The sequence below is a fragment of the Tursiops truncatus genome, chromosome 12 (genome assembly GCF_011762595.2).
Source record: "Tursiops truncatus isolate mTurTru1 chromosome 12, mTurTru1.mat.Y, whole genome shotgun sequence".
Lineage (NCBI taxonomy): Eukaryota > Metazoa > Chordata > Mammalia > Artiodactyla > Delphinidae > Tursiops > Tursiops truncatus.
The window spans coordinates 17,971,629-17,989,120 of record NC_047045.1 but is presented as its reverse complement, the minus strand read 5'-3'; the positions used below and the strand labels follow the sequence as shown (position 1 = coordinate 17,989,120).

The window sequence follows — 17,492 nt, the reverse complement described above, 5'->3', positions numbered from 1 at the left end:
GATTAAATCATAGAGATACCACAGTCATAAAGACCATTATTCAATTTCTACGTTAAATTTTTAATTATAACTAGCAGATTTATGAAATGGTATTCATTGTATGCTTCCCTTAGGAGAATTAATAAAACAATTTAAAACAAGACTGATTTATAAACTTAATAAAATAATCTCATACTGTGTTTCTAAACTTGTAAGCAAGTAAGTAAAAAAGTTAATAAAAGTAAATGATAAGTTTTGAGGACTAAAGTATTTTTTCTCAAAGTAGCTTATAAGAGTAATCCAATATTTTCAGGATTAGATTCTTACAGCATTATGGGAGCAGATGAAATATAATAAAAGGGTAGCTGGTCAATGCACTGGAATAAATTATTTAAATTTAAATCATGTGTACTCGTAAAGAAAGTTTGGCATTTTCTTTTTCTGCCACCTTAATTCATAATTTCCTTTTTGGTAAGAATATCAGTAACAGAGATTTAAGATACTTAACGTTACCCTGCATTGTCTACCACTATTAACTTCCAAAGAAATGATAGGCTCCAAAACAGATCAAATCATTTTCTTCGAAGAGTTAAAATATCAAGAGTATCATGTCAATAGGTTGGTGCTAGGCTATTTTCCACCATTAACAATTTAAAAATTGATGGTACATGGCCCAATTTCCCATTCATTTTATTAATTTAAATGTCCTATCTATTGTACTATTATTTTAAATTATGGGTCACAAATTTTTGAGTGATTTTTATGTGCTAGGCACTAGACTAAGTGATATTGAAATATTATAGTAACACAATGAAATAGGTTATGCTTTTTTATATACAAGAAAACTCAATAAAGTTCAGAAATGTTGAAAAAGCTTTCCTAAGCTCACACAGTGTCTGTCAAACTAGGATTTGAACCCAGTCCATCTACCTTCCAAGTCTGTGCTCTTATTACTCAGCTAAATTTTCAGTGTGATACACAAACTAGACGCACTAATTTTTTTGCTATAAAAATCTTCAGGTGATATACTGACGTGTCAAGAATAATTAGTTTTTGTGATGCTAATATTACTGATTTAAGGATGCTTGCTGACAAATCCATGACTTTGATTACTTAGCTGCAGCAATAACAGTACTATCTTACCTCTCATAGTACTCTGATCCTTCTTCTAAGCCAGGAAGAATACCAGTTAGCAATCCTTGTAGACCAGGCTTCAGTGTTTTACCCAAAGGCAGATAATATATCTCATACAAACTTAGCAATGTTGGTTTCACCGACATGGCAGCATTTGCAAGAAGAGGAAATAGTCCAGAACTGTTTTATAAAAATAAAAGTGGGGGATAAAATAACTATAAAATATTAATTCATATGTACCAACATGTGTGTATAAATCTTTTAAAAATGAAATAATGTTATACTGCTCAGCTTAAAATGGTATCCTGTATAGTGATGCCTTCTATATCCATTAAACCAACCTAGGTCTCTCACCTGAGCTTCATACTCATAAACCCAGTGGCCACCTAGCTGTTTCACAAGGCCTTCAAATTTCACAATTCATAAACAGAGTTCCCTCCCTCCCCCTGCCCCAAATCCTGATCCTTCCCCTGTAATTTCCATTTCAAAATATGGCATCAGCATCCATCTGGTTGACCAAAGGCTATACATCTTAGAGTGACTCTTGACCCTTTTAAAAAAAATCTACTTTAAATCGGAATCAATTACCAAGTTTTCTCTCCAAGCCATCCTCCTAGATATTTTTTGAATATAATAAATTCTCTCCATCTCCATCAGATAGCTCCTTAGAAGAGATCACCAAGGTATCTCAATCATCATCTCTCAATCATCATGTCTTACCAAGTACTGCTTCAGGATAGCCCTGAAGCAGCTGTTCTCAATAAAACCTTTCACTGGTTTCCTGCTGCCTTTAAGATATAGTCTAAATGCTTAATGTGGCTTTTAACATCTTGCTACTACATACCTCTATAGAGACAATGTATGCTCACCAATATCACTCCTGCACCCTCTGCTCCAGCTACACTGAAGAATTCCTCTCAAGTTCATTTTAGAACTTTCCACACCCTCGTTAGCAAGCAGGCCTTCGCACATGCTGCTCTGAAAGATACAATTCCTGCTCCCTTACTTACAACCTCCTTGTTGTCTGGATGATTCCTAGGACTCAGGAACTCAGCCTAAGCTGTTTCCTTGAGGAGACTGTCTCCTAATTAGACTAGGTTAGGCTCCCTATTTGATGTTCCCATAGAACCTAACACTTATTCTAATAAGTAATTCTGTTTTTACTAACAGTAAGTAATTCTATTGCTGTGATAATAATAAGTAATGCTAGGGACTTCCCTGGCGGTCCAGTGGTTAAGACTCTGCGCTTCCACTGCAGGGGGCAAGGGTCCGATCCCTGGTCGGGGAACTAAGATCTTGCATGCCACACAGTGCAGCCAAAAAAAAAAAAAAGTAATGCTATTCCTTGCAGCAGCAGAAGGAAACATCAACAAAGTAAAAAGACAACCTACAGAATGGGAAAAAAAATTTGCAAACCATATATCTGATAAAGGGTTAATATCTAAAACACATAAAGAACTTGTACAACTCAATAGCAAACAAATAACCTAATTACAAAATGGGCAAAGGACCTAAATAGACTTTTCTCGAAAGAAGATACATGAATGGTCAACAGATACATGAAAAGATGCTCAACATCACTAGTCAACAGGGAAATGCATATTAAAACCACAGTGAGATAACATCTCATGCCTGGCAGAAGGGCCATCATCAAAAAGACAAGATATAACAAATGCTGGTGTGGATGTGGAGACAAGGGAACCCCTGTGCACTGCTGGAGGGGCTGCAAATTGGTACAGTCACTATAGAAAACAGTATGGAGATTCCTCAAAAAATTAAAAATTCCAATTCTGGGAATATATTCAAAGGTAAAAAAAACACTAACTCAAAAAGAATCCCCATGTTCATAGCAGCATTATTTACAATAGCCAAGACATGGAAACAACCTAGGTGTCCACTGATGGATGAATAAAGAAGTTGTGTGTGTGTGTGTGTACACACACACACACACACACACACACACATGGAATATTATTCAGCCATAAAAATGAGGAAATCCTACCATTTGCAACCACATGGATGCATCTTTAAGGTATTATACTGAGATAAGTCAGACAGAAAAAGACATACCGTATGATCTCACTTATAGGTAGAATCTTAAAACAAACCAAACCAAAACAAAAAAACACCCTAACTCATAGAAAAAGAGATCAAATTTGTGGTTACAAGAGCCAATGGTAGAGGGAGGGGGAATTAGAAGAAGGTGGTCAAAAGGTACCAACTTCCAGTTATAAGATAATTGAGTACTAAGAATGTAATGTAAAACATGATGACTACAGTTAACACTGCTATATGATATACAGGAAAGTTGTAACAGAGTAAATCCCAAGAGTGCTCATCATAAGGAGAAATTTTTTTTCCTTTATTCTTTTCTTCTTTCTTTTCTTTTTATTGTATCTATATGAAAAGATGATATTAGCTGAACCTATTGTGGTAATCATTTCACAGTATATGTAAATCAAACCATCATGCTGTACACCTTAAACTTACACAGTGAGGAATGTCAATTATTTATCAATAAAACTGGGGGAAAAAAGAGTAATTCTAGTAGATAATTCTGTAATATCAGAAAGCAAGAGACCATGACTCTTTTTATTTCTGTATCCTAAATCCTTAACACCAAGTCCTGCACTTGCAAAGTGCTTAACAAATGAATTAAGAATCTGTCTTGCTCCTACTTTATACAGAAAACAGAGGTCATCTAGTGGGAATTCCCTCAGCTCGCCATTTTCCCGCCTTCAATTTTAGGTAGTACAGTGTGACTTAAAGCTACAGTAGTAACCTCTTCAAAGCTACCTTGCCCCAGGGCCCAACGTCTCCTTTTGCCAGGGCCCTGCTTTATCTACCATCCTTTTTCTTTCCTGTAATTTCTTTCTTCCTCCACTGACAATTGTGCTTAAATCTTTCCTATGACTCTAAAAAGAGAACAAATTACAACAACAAAATCCCCAAACCTTTATCTTAACTACCTCCTGGCTTGAAGCTGCCTTCCTACTTCAACTTTTGGGGGGAAAAAAAAAGCACTCCTCCCAATTTATCACCTCCCATCTGATCTTCAATCATGACACTTCTACCTGCTCTACTGAAGCTGTTCTCCATACTGTCACCAATGTCTACTAATCGCCAGATTTGATGGTCTATTTTCAGTCCCTACTGTTTCATGTGCCAGTAATATTTGATACTATTCACCACAACTTTCTCTTGAAATTCTTTCCCCTTTTGGCTTCAGGTGAGCTCTGTCTCCTGGTACATTTTCTAGCTCTGATTCTTCTTGTTCCTTTTCAATGACTACTTTCCTCCACCTGCTCTTTAAATAATGTGACTCCTAAGTATTCACAGAATGGTCTCATTCCTTTACCCTCCTTATTATTCACAATGTACTGGGTGATCTCAATCATTCTCTTGGCTTCAACTGCCACCTGAATACTAACTGCTCTAAAATCTCTCTAGCCTGAAGTCTGGGTTTGTATTATCAAAAGTTTACTTTACATATCCATTTAATATTTTACGCTGCTCAAACTACATGTCTAGCCTTCTTAGTAACCCCTCTGTGTACTGTATCATATTAAAAAAAATAAGTTTGAAGACACAATATGATATTTTATCATAGGTTACAGAACTTTAAAAGTATTTGTATTTATGTTAAAGCATAAACCTTGAGATTAACTTACTTAATAAAAAATAAAAAGTCCAACATTAATATAAACTTTAGTTTTTAAATTAGCTATACTTCTAAAAAATACACAATAACAATTTTACTCCATAAGGTATGTGTATATAAGAATGTCTGCCATATTTAGACATGGTGTTCTAGAATTAATTTATTATTCTTATATAGCATTATATATTATTCTTATATTGCTAATAAAATTAGATATACTGCAACTTCGTAAAATAGCTGTTTCTTAAAGTAAACTTTCTGTTATTTAAGAGTTTAAAAAGTAGTAGGCATGAGTTATATAAGAAAAGTCTTGCCTTAAGAAAGGAATTGATCAGTTATTACATGTAACTGAGCAATTTTCAGCTTTTTATTAAAAAGTGCTGTTCCTTGTAATATAGTGTTTATTATTAGTATTAAAAATACCTATTACTGACTTTAGGTTCTATTTTTAAAACATCCATGCAGAATTTAAAGAAAGAGAAAACACATACACAGTAAAGTAGATCAATGAAGTTAAAAGTTTGTTTTTAAAAAGACTAACAAAATTGATAAACTCATGACAAGACTAACCAGAGTAAAAAAGGATGTCTGCATCACCAATGTCACGAATGATAGAGGAAAATTGGATATGCACATGCAAAAGAACGAAATTAGACCCCTATCTTACATCACTTACAAAAGTTAACTCCAAATGGATTAAAGACTTAAATATAAGGCCTGAAACCATAAAATATAGAGGAAAACATAGAGAAAAGCTCCCTGACACTGCCCTTGGCAATGATTTTTTTGGATAAGAAACCTAAAGCAAAGGCAACAAAAGCAAAACTAAACAAGTGTGACTACATCAAACTAAAATGGAAGAGAGGATAAGATATGGGGAAGCCAGAATGAAAAGTTCTAACATATGTTTAATCATAGTTCCAAAAAAGGAAGAGAGAATACATGGAGTAAAGTCTTTTTAAAGAGACTCCAGAATTGATGAAAGGTATTGATTTACAGATTTTAAAATCCCAATGAATCCCAACCAGGATAAAGAAAAAGATATCTACCTCTAAATACATCACAGTAAAACTGCAGAGTACTAATGATAAAGATGTAGAAGTAAATACGCAGACTTCTATGAGCTGATATTCGATCAGAGACCTGGATTAAAGCATTACAGAGTGAGGAAAACAAAGAAAATGAGGAAGAATAAGCAGAGACCTATGTTGTCAGAATGGAGTAAACTGGGTAGAAAGTGGCAGGAGTTAAGAGGTCACTGACACAGACTGGGCCAAAGTATATAAAGCCTTAAAAGCCATAGTAAGGGCTTTGAATTCTGTTTTTAAGCGACAGGAGGAAGTCAATGGAGGTTTTTAACAGAGGAATGACATTACCTATTCAATGTATTAAAAGTTTACTCTGATACTATGTGGAGAAAAGGGTGTAAGAGAATAAGAACAGATGTTATATGAATATTCGGAGGCCAGTAACAAAGACCAGGCTAGAGATAATGCTTACTTAGTGAGGATGCTGCCAGCAAGGGTAGAGAGAGGTAGATGTATTTGGAACATGGAACAATGGCTAACATTTATTGAGTACTTATTACATGCTGTACTTTGTTCTAAGCACTTTACATATATTAACTCTCTTAATTCTGTTAACAATACTATGAAATTGATCATCTTATTCCCATTTTTGCAGATGAGAATACATACAGAGAGAGGTGAAGAAAATGGCTCAAGATCACAGAGCCAGTTAGCTGTAAATATGAATTGTCTGACTCCACTGCCTCTGCTCTTAACCACCATGAGATAGAACTCTTAGTGACAGAATATTCATGAGAGGAAGGAGAATATGGGCAAAGAAAACAAGATGTCAAGTGTAAGTCTGAGATTTCAGGTGTAAATGGATGGATGGTGGTGCCATTTACTGAGCTTTAGTGCACTGCAGATGGCCAGGTTTATGGGAGAAGGTGAGGTTAGTTTGGAGCAGGTTGAGCTTCAGTTGCCTTTAAAGATCCACACTGAGGTGGCGAGTAAGCCCGGAGTTTAAAGCAGAAGTCAGCACTAGTGATACCAAGTTGGGAGTCTGCACATAAAAGATAAACCATGGCTTGGATAAGCATGCCCAAGGAGAGAATATAAAGTGAAAACATTAGGTACAGGACTAAGCAAGCCTTAAGGAACTCCATATGTAGAGTTTAGGGAAAGGAGAAAAGGCTGGTAAAGGAGATTGAGAAAGTAACAAAACTGGAGAATGAAGTATAACAGAAGGCAAGAGAAAAAGACTATTTTAAGGAGAGAATGGTCAACTATGTTGAAAGGTGCTAAGAGATCAAGGTATCTATTTTTTCTCAGGGTAGTTCTCTAGCTTAAAAACACAGAATGTTCTGTAGTCTCAACAATTTTGAAAAAAAATAAACTTTTCAAAAATGACATCTGAGAAGGAAAAAATTCTTGTATTAAGAAATATTAGGGACTTCCCTGGTAGTCCAGTGGGTAAGATTCCACGTTCCCAATGCAGGGGGCCTGGGTTCGATCCCTGGTCAGGGAACTAGATCCCACATGCATGCTGCAACTAAGAGTCCGCATGCCACTACTAAGAAGTCCGCATGCCACAACTAAGAGTACGCATGCTGCAACTAAAAGATCCTGAATGCCGCAATGAAGATCCTGCATGCTGCTACTAAGGCCTGGCACAGCCTAAATAAATAAATAAATCTTAAAAAAAAAAAAAGAAAGAAAGAAATACTGTAAATTTTTCTTAAGTATTTATTTATCAAAATATTTAAGACTGACATCTGAAAACTTTCATCATTAAGGACTTTTCAATTTTTTACCTTTTACTGCAAAAAGCATAAAATAGCTAAAAATACTTTTTACTTACATGCAAATAGACAGTAAAATTATTCTCACCTATATAAAAAAAGATCTTTGGCAAGTCGCTTAGGTCCAATGATTTTGAAGATAATTTCATATGTTTCAAGTGCCTTCCGATGAACTCCACCTGGTAATGCTGGATGTAGACATTGAGCTAGGCGTTTGCCTATGGTCAGCTTTTTGGGTACCACTTGGTACTTTGCATTATTTTGTAAAACCTTGAAGAAAACATTTTAATTCAGTTGAGAAAAATATTACATTTCATTTTATTTCCATTTTCTAGCATAGTATTACCAAAAACCCTTATAGGACTTCTTTACACTCTGAAAAAATTATAGAGGATGTCAAAAAACTTTTGTTTTTGTCAGTTACATCTGTCAATACTGGATTTAAAATTAAAACTGAGGATTTAAAAATATTTATTAATTTGTTAAAAAAAATAAACTCATTACGTGTTAACAGAAATAACATTTTTTTTTTTTTTTTTTTTTTTTTTTTTTTGGTACGCGGGCCTCTCACTGTTGTGACCTCTGCCGTTGCGGAGCACAGGCTCTGGACGCACAGGCTCAGCAGCCATGGCTCACGGGCCCAGCCGCTCCGCGGCATGTGGGATCTTCCCGGACCGGAGCACGAACCCGTGTCCCCTACATTGGCAGGCAGACTCTCAACCACTGCACCACCAGGGAAGCCCCAGAAATAACATTTTTATGAAAAATAACAATACTTTCCAAAACAAATTTGTTCAGAAGAAAGGCACCATTTTAGATGTCTGCAAATCTTTAATGTCAGTCAGCCTTCAACCTATTTTTGATACACTGTTTGAAATACATGAAGAAAATCGAACCTCAACATAGATACTTTGTTGGAAGAGGAACAACCACTGCTGTACTATATCATATTATAGCAAGTAATTCTAGTGCTAACAAGAACATACATGAGATTATAATTGCCCATTTGCTTTTACTAATCTCCCAATTGGGCCAAATACATGTTGCTGTATTTATTCAGCCACTACATTTCTTTAGAGATGATGGTCAAGGCAGAATTTATAGAAGAAGATGCTATCTCACAAATCACTCAAAGGAGATTAATTATTTAAGTGATAAAAGACTTACAAATGCAGTTCTTCAGAGTATTATGGCAAAATGCTGATAGAATACTAGAAAATGAACACTCAGAATGAATACAGTATAATAGACTGGAACTGGAATTTAGATGAAACACAAAAGAAGTCCTTTATTTTAAAAAATAACTGAGGTTAAAATATATAAAACGAATGATCTGCCAAAGGCAGTACAGAATAGAAGCACTAGATTTTTCATTTCACAAAAAAAGCGGAGGGTCTGAGGTCCACTTAGATATAACATTTTTAATGTTCTTCCCACTACAAGCCTTCAATCCAGTTTTAAATTGGATGTAACGAATGTAAATAAAATTAGACCTACGAATGCAAAGCAAATCAAGGGCACAACACTAATAAGACTCCAACTACAAAATATTTTTATTTTTTGAAACTAGCTGCCTTCCATTTCTAGAATATTACTTTGAATTTTGGATGCAGGAGCAAAGAATCAATATTTACATATATTTTAAAGAAAAGTATAATTATTATCAGAAGTACTTCTGTAGAAGGAAACTTAATGATGTGTAACACAAAATGCCTCAATAAAGAAATTCTACTGATACCAAAAAAATTTTTTTAAAAAGCAAAATATAGCACTATTTTCTAAAAGCACTTCAGTTAGAAAACTTGTATAAATGAGGCATAATTTAGTATATTAATAAATAAAATTTTATACTAAAACATATTTAGACTATCTTCAACAAATTTATAGATATATAACCCTTGCCTTGTTTCACCATGATTTTAGGTAAGTTTCACCAATGGTTTGTATATCCTATGTTATATTATCTGGATACAGTGAAATCTGTTTTCATGAATACTGGTTAAGTATAAAAAACTAGGGGCTTCCCTGGTGGCGCAATGGTTGAGAGTCCGCCTGCCGATGCAGGGGACACGGATTCGTGCCCTGGTCTGGGAAGATCCCACATGCCGCGGAGCGGCTGGGCCCGTGAGCCATGGCCGCTGAGCTTGCGCGTCCAGAGCCTGTGCTCCGCAACGGGAGAGGCCATAACAGAGAGAGGCCCGTGTACCGCAAAAAAAAAAAAAAAAGTATAAAAAACTAATTATGTACTTAATTAGGCAAATTAATTTCCACAACTTAATGAACTGCTTTTACACGTATTTCCTAATAAATCTTCAGAAAGAGACCCTTCAGGACAAGAAAGAACCTAACTACCTTTAAACAAACTCATATTTTTGGATGCAATTTCTTGGGGATATTGTAAAAGTTTTGAGAATTTATCAAACCTCAAATGACAAATGTTTGAAGTTAACATGTCAAACAAAAGTTTGTGCATCTAATTTTAAGATAAATCCTTGGCATTGGAAATTAAGGCTTTTCTTTTTAAGATATCAGGGTAATTATCTATAGTATGAGGTTGAAAACTAGTGTTCTTGGTATGTATTTTAAGACAAATTTCTTTCCTAATAATTGTATGCCAAACTGTTTGATGTTAAAATAGTTACTGGAAGAGCTCGCCCTTCATATCTGCTCCCCTAGTCCACTTAATATTTAGTAGCATTTGTATTCAATTAACAGCTATTAAAAACAAACTCCCAAAGCCCCCAAAATAAAAACTATGTGTGTGAAGTGAGAAAATTTTGATCTAAGTTAAAAAAAAAGGGGTCAAAATTTAAAGCTACAAGTTGATCAGTGATGCCACCACAATAACAGTGGATAACAACCAGACATGTGAAGAAGGATCATTCAAGGCCAAGCTCCAAGGCCTAAGCAACAGCTTGTCACTTTTGTAAAAAGTACTGACTATAACTAAGAACTGTCTGGACATAAAATGTTTTCTTAATGCTACATACCATTTGGAAAGGACACAGCAGTAGCTTTCCACATGCAATTTTTCATTTTGCTGCTAGGAACTCCAGAACCATATCTGATGCTCATTTACAGGAACTTATTAACCTTCATGGTTAGCATATTTGCTTCCTAGTCTTGTGTTTATAGGTAATAAAGGAATAACTATATTTTTCAAGTACTGTTATGGTTTTGGCCTCAAAAAAAAAAAAAAAGTCTGACTATATAGGCATGCAACTCATGAAGTAAAATAGCAGAGTCAAAAGTAATTCTGAGGTTTAGTTATGTTTTTAAATTCTTTACTTCAAAGTTGAGAGAAATTCAGTAAATACAGATGCAGATTTCTGATTTTTACTCCATTTTATAAAATGAGTAAGACAGACATACCTTATTAAGTTTTCCAAGTGCCGATATCAAATCTGCCCATTCACTGGAGTATTCAAAATTCTTTAGTGCTTTATCAATTGCAGCTACATAGTTTCTATATTTGGAGTCACTCAATAACTCCAGCTCTTCTGTGTTCATCCTCCCACAGCGTCCCACTAGAGGCAAATTCCAAAGTCATGTAAAATCATCACCTACAAAAAAAGTCTGCAGGAGGAACCAAAGTTACAAAGTAAAGTATTAAAATGGGTTCAGAATTAATGGCTAACTTTTAAATGTTTCTTGAGTTAGGAGTGATCAAAACTTCAGTCAGCTAGTACGCAGGTTCATGGAAGTATTCAAAGACAGCTTCAAAGATAACTACTCATGTGTTGCTTTCTAGGAACTGGAAAAATGGCTGTGAGGACTTAGGGATTTATAAAGGAGGAAATATTCCTGTACTTATTTCATTTTAGAAATCATGTTATTTCTTTGTCATATTTGCTGATACAACATTCTGATACATACTCCTCTACTTTGTTTTGATCCTAAAATGCACTGACTGGTTATATTAGAAACATCAAGGACATTAAAACAATAACAACAACAACAACAGGAAAAAGAAAAAGAAATGAATGACTTGGAGATCATCTAATTTTATTAAGTGATAATGGGCATATAGTATGAAAGAACATAAGCTGTTTGGAATTAATAAAACTTATAATAAAACTGACGAGTATATGAGATAGTTTAAAATATGTCCACAAATTCTTTGATATTACTTTCAAAAAGCACTGCCTAATTCTCCAGCCCTGTGAGCTGGATTCTGGGACTCAATTCTAACGAAAACAGTAAGGCAGAAGTGACAATTTGTAATGGCCAAGACTAGGTCATAAAAGCACTTCAGCTTCCTCCCTACTCTCTCTCTTAGATCACTAGATCTGGGGAAAGCCAGCTGCCACATCCCGAGGGCACTTCAACGAACCTTATGGAGAGGTTTCTGTGGTAAGGAACCGAGGCTTTCTGCCAACAGCCACGTGAAGGAGCCACCTTAGAAGCAGATCCTTCATCCCTAAGAAAGCCTTGATTTGACTGTAGTACCAACTGACATCTTGACTGATTTCATGAGAGATCCTGAGCCAGAACTACATAGCTAAGTCTCTCAAATTCATGACCTAGAGAAATTTTGTTGTTTTAGGCCACTGAGTTGGGGGGTAATTTGTTACACAGCAATAGAATAGGTAACTAATGTGCAGTAGTAACAAGGAATCAAGGCTCAACTTAAAAATCAATGTGGGGACTTCACTGGTGGCACAGCGGTTAAGAATCCGCCTGCCAATGCAGGAGACACGGGTTTGATCCCTGGTCTGGGAAGATCCCACATGCCACAGAGCAACTAAGCCTGTGTGCCACAACTACTGAGCCTGCGCTCTAGAGCCTGCAAGCCACAACTACTGAGCCCGTGTGTCACAACTACTGAAGCCTGTGTGCCTAGAGCCCGTGTTCCACAACAAGAGAAACCACCGCAATGAGAAGCCCGCACACCACAATGAAGAGTAGCCCCCATCGCCTCAACTAGAGAAAGCCCATGTGCAGCGATGAAGACCCAACACAGCCAAAAATAAATTAATAAATAAATAAATAAATAAATAATGTGGCCTCTCCACCTTTTTGGTGTCCTATCTGACTTTTAACTTTGCACCCTTCCCTAGAGCTGGGTTTGTGGATCTGCAAAAGGATCTAAGAACTAGCCAATACAATTAAATGAGGGTTAAAAAGTCTTTCAACAAATGGCTTTGGGATAACTGGATATTCATATGTAGAAGAATGAAGTGGACTCCTTCCTCACACCTATACAAAAATCAACTCAAAATGAATCACAGATCTAAATGTAACAGCTAGAACTATAAAACTCTTAGAAGAAAGTACAGGAGTAAATCCTCAAGGCCCAGAGCTAGGTCTTCTTAGGATTTCTCAGACATAACACTAAAAGCAGCATAAGCAATAAAAACACAAGCAAGGAGAAAATAAACCGGACTTCATCAAAATTAAAAACCTTTCTCTGCTTCAAAAGATACCATCAACAAAGTGAAAAGACAACTGACAGAATGGAAGAAAATATATCTCCCATATTTCTTTCTTTTTTTTTTTTTTTTGCGGGCCTCTCACTGTTGTGGCCTCTCCCGTTGCGGAGCACAGGCTCCGGACGCGCAGGCTCAGTGGCCGTGGCTCACGGGCCCAGCCGCTCCGTGGCATGTGGGATCCTCCCGGACCGGGACACGAACCCGTGTCCCCTGCATTGGCAGGCGGACTCTCAACCACTGCGCCACCAGGGAAGCCCTATCTCCCATATTTCTGATAAGGGACCTGAACTAGATATATAAAGAACTCTTACAAGTCAATAATAAAAGGACAAATAACTTTGAAATGGGCAAAGAATATGAATAGACATTTCTCCGAAGAAGATACACAAATGTCCAAAAAGCCCATGAAGTGATACTCAACATCATTAAGTATCAGGGAAATGCAAATCAGAACCACAAGATACTAGGATGGCTATAATAAAAAAGACAATAATAAGTATTGGCAAAGATATGGAGAAACTGGAACATTTGTACAGTGCTGGTGGGAATGTAAATTGGTGCAGCTGCTTTGGAAAACAGGCAGGCAGTTCTCAAAATGTTAAACATAGAATTACCATACAACCCAGCAATTCTACTCCTGGGTATGGTACACATACTCAAGAGAAATGAAAACATGTCCACACAAAAACTTGTACACGAATGTTCAAAGAAGCATTATTCATAATGGCCAAGAAGGGGAAACAACTCAAATGTCTATCAACTGATGTGTGGATAAATAAAAAACAATGAAATAAAAGGAATGAAGTACTGTTACATACTATGATATGGATGAACCTTGAAAACATTCTGCTAAGTGAAAGAAACCATGTATTTTATAATTCCATTTATATAAAATGTACAGAATAGACAAGTCTTCAGGGATGGAAAGTAATTAGCTTTTGGTTAGGGTAGAGAGGGGAGTGAATTGGGGAGAAACAGAAAGCAACTCCTAATGAGAACAGGGTTTCTTTTGGAAATGACAAAAATGTTAAAATTAATTATAAGACCCCCACACCTACGGTCAATTAGTCTTCAACAAAGGAGGCAAAAATACACAATGGAGAAAAAGTCTCTTCAGCAAGTGGTGTTGGGAAAGTTGGACAGACGCATGTAAATCAATGAAGTTAGAACACACCCTCTCAACATGCACAAAAATAAATTCAAAATGGCTTAAAGACTTAAACATAAGACATCTCTCCTAGAAGAGATCATAGGCAAAACATTCTCTGACATAAATCGTACAAATGTTTTCTTAGGTCAGTCTCCAAGGCAATAGAAATAAAAACAAGAATAAACAAATAGGACCTAATTAAACTTACAAGCTTTTGCAGAGCACAGAAAACCATAAAAAAACCCGAAAAGACAACCTACAGAATGGGAGAAAACATTTGCAAATGATGCGACTGACTGGGCTTAACTTCCAAAACATACAAACAGCTCATAGAACTTGACAATAAAGAAACAAACAACCCAATGAAAAAAATGTACAGAAGACCTAAATAGACATTTCTCTAAAGAAGGAATACAAATGGCCAATAGGCACATGAAAAGATGCTCAACATCACTAGTTATTAGAGAAATGCAAATCAAAACTACAATGAGATATCACTTCACACCAGTCAGAATGGCCATCATTAAAAACTCCACAAGTAACAAATGCTGAAGAGGATGTGGAGAAAAGGGAACACTCCTGCACTGTTGGTGGGAATGTAAGTTGGTGCAGCCACTGTGGAAAACAGTATGGAGGTTCCTCTGAAAACTAAAAACAGAATTACCATATGATCCAGCAATCACACTCTTGGGCATGTATCCAGACAAAACTCTAATCCAAAGAGTTCATATGTCCATAGCAGCACTATTCACAATAGCCAAGACATGGAAACAACCTAAATGTCCATCGACAGGAGGAATGGATAAAGAAGATGTGGTATATATACAATGGAATTCTACTCAGCCATAAAAAAAAAACAAAATAATGCCATTTGCAGCAACATGGATGCAACTAGAGATTATCACACTAAGTGAAGACAGAAAGAGAAAAGCAAATACCATATAATATCACTTATATGTGGAATCTAAAAGATGAGACAAGTGAATCTATCTATGAAACAGAAACAGACTCACAGACATAGAGAACAGACTTGTGGTTGCCAAGGGGGAGGGGATTGGGGGAGAGTTGGAGTGGGATGCTGGGGTTAGCAGATGTAAGCTATTATATATGGAATGGATAAACAACAAGCTCCTACTGTATAGCACAGAGAACTATATTCAGTAGCCTATGATAAACCATAATTGAAAAGGATATAATGTATACATATATATAACTGAATCACTTGCTGTACAGAAGAAATTAACACAACATTGTAAATCAACTATACTTCAATAAAAAATTGTTATAAGGATGGTTACACAGCTCTGTGAATGTACTGAAAACCACTAAATTATACACTTTAAATAGGTGACTTGTATAGTATGTGAATTATATCTCAGTAAAGGTACAGAGCTATATACATGTGTATATATGTAAGATATATTATCTATATATGTAAGATATACACACATATAGATATATGTATACATATAAAAATGGGCTTTAGGGATTTGCGCATTACCTCAAATTACATGCAAAATTTACATCTTACATTTTATTGGGGAATAGCCTACTTTTATAATATTGTCAAAAATAGTTTTTAAAGTAATCCTCAAAAAGGCTAAGAATCACAACCCTAGAGAATGTACTCTATATTAATAAAAACCTGTTTGCCTGAAAAAAGCTAAAATTCTCTTAATTTATTAAATCAAAATTTCCCTGGTTAAGGTTATGCCAAAAAGAAGCAATACGCACTTCCCAATTCTCTATCTCAACTCTTTAATCCATAAAAACAAAACCAGACAAATCCTAAATCCCGTCTTTGGAGAGAATATCACCTTAAATACAGAGTCACTTGACATATGAAATTATTCACTTCACTACACCATGTGACAAGCAGTATGTTTGGATGCTGACTAGAGAGAATATACCTGATTTATTGATGCTTTTCCCATTGGGAGTGGTGGGAGTGGAGAATAAAGTAAAGTAAATCCTTTAAGACAGTTAATCCGTTTTTCTCTGTAAAACTGTGATTTTTTTTTTTTTTTTTTTTTTTTTGGCGGTACGAGGGCCTCTCACTGCTGTGGCCTCTCCCATTGCGGAGTCCGGACGCACAGTCTCAGCGGCCATGGCTCACGGACCCAGCCGCTCCGCGACATGTGGGATCTTCCCGGACCGGGGCACGAACCCGTGTCCCCTGCATTGGCAGGCGGACTCTCAACCACTGCACCACCAGGGAAGCCCAAAACTGTGATATTTGACCCTTGGACTTAATATAAAGTTTATGAGGAAAAAAACCCACTTTATAGTTATATCTTCATGGTCTGGACTCTCAGACCAGCAAACTAAACATAAAGCAGTATTTTGAAGAACCACTCTGTGAAATCCAAGATGACTGTGAAATTTAAATAAGTGAATCAAAAATTATCTCAACTACCTTCCATTTCAAAATTGATTTTGTTTTATAGAAGAGTTGGATATGTAATTCTCCTTCTAGGGTAGAAGTCTTTGAGAGCAGGAACTATGTTTTATATATATTCGTATGCTACACAGCACATAACTTACAATAGTGAATGAAGCTCAAGCTGGATTCAAACAAAGTGGTTTAAGTGTAATGGTTAAGACTGGGAATAAATTAAAAATTCTGTAAGCTGTTTTATCATTAATCTATGGTTTCTAAAAATTTTTTAAATTAGATTTAACCACAACTATAAACAAACACGCTGCAATATGCGCTTCAGATACAAAAGACTGACATACGAAAACATTTAAAGCTATAAAATTTGATAACTAATAAATATTAATACATAGTGAAATATGGAATGAAGGCTAGAATGAACACAAACTAAAACATTTATAAAACATTTATAATTTTTCTTCTGAAAAACCAGAGAAGAAAGAACTGCAAAACCAATTAAACTTGGGGGAAAAAATCAACTTGATTGGATTTTCTGAAGGTGTATAAAAACAGTATAAAATAACTATAAATTCTAATTGATAAACCTAAGAATGTACTAGTGGTAGACACAGTAAAGCACATGTATAAATTTTACTGACAGGGACATTTTTTTCCTTAGCAGTATTTCCAGTATAAGAGATAACATCTATTTTGAAGATATACAATATTTGTGCATGGGGAAGATTAATCTGAAAATCAATTTACTAGTAATTTCTAACAATAAAAATATGAGTTATCTGTAATTGGGGTATTAATATAATTGTGAAGCTAAGTTACCTCAGTTGACATTTTCAGACATACTTTTTTTATTTGGTATTTATATATATTAAAAAAAAAATCCCAACCAGTAATGACCAGCTAAGTTTCTGGGGTTTATAACTCTTGTACAT

The 17,492-nt window shown here is 35.6% G+C and overlaps 1 protein-coding gene across 10 annotated transcripts in view; it reads right to left on the bottom strand.

Moving 5' to 3' along the window:
• Positions 1–17,492, bottom strand: part of DOP1A (DOP1 leucine zipper like protein A) — a 109,663-nt gene that overhangs the window by 74,715 nt on the left and 17,456 nt on the right. For 9 of the 10 annotated variants that reach the window (XM_033867481.2, XM_033867484.2, XM_033867487.2 and 6 more), the window contains exons 2-4: positions 10,956–11,159; positions 7,672–7,853; positions 1,123–1,293 (exon numbers count right to left, since the gene is read on the bottom strand). In XM_033867481.2, the coding sequence (XP_033723372.1) occupies positions 1,123–1,293; positions 7,672–7,853; positions 10,956–11,093 (491 nt within the window). In that variant the 5' untranslated portion in view covers positions 11,094–11,159. Of the gene's footprint in view, positions 1–1,122; positions 1,294–7,671; positions 7,854–10,955; positions 12,558–17,492 lie in introns of those variants that run through there. The other variant, XM_073789388.1, reaches the window with a different exon arrangement.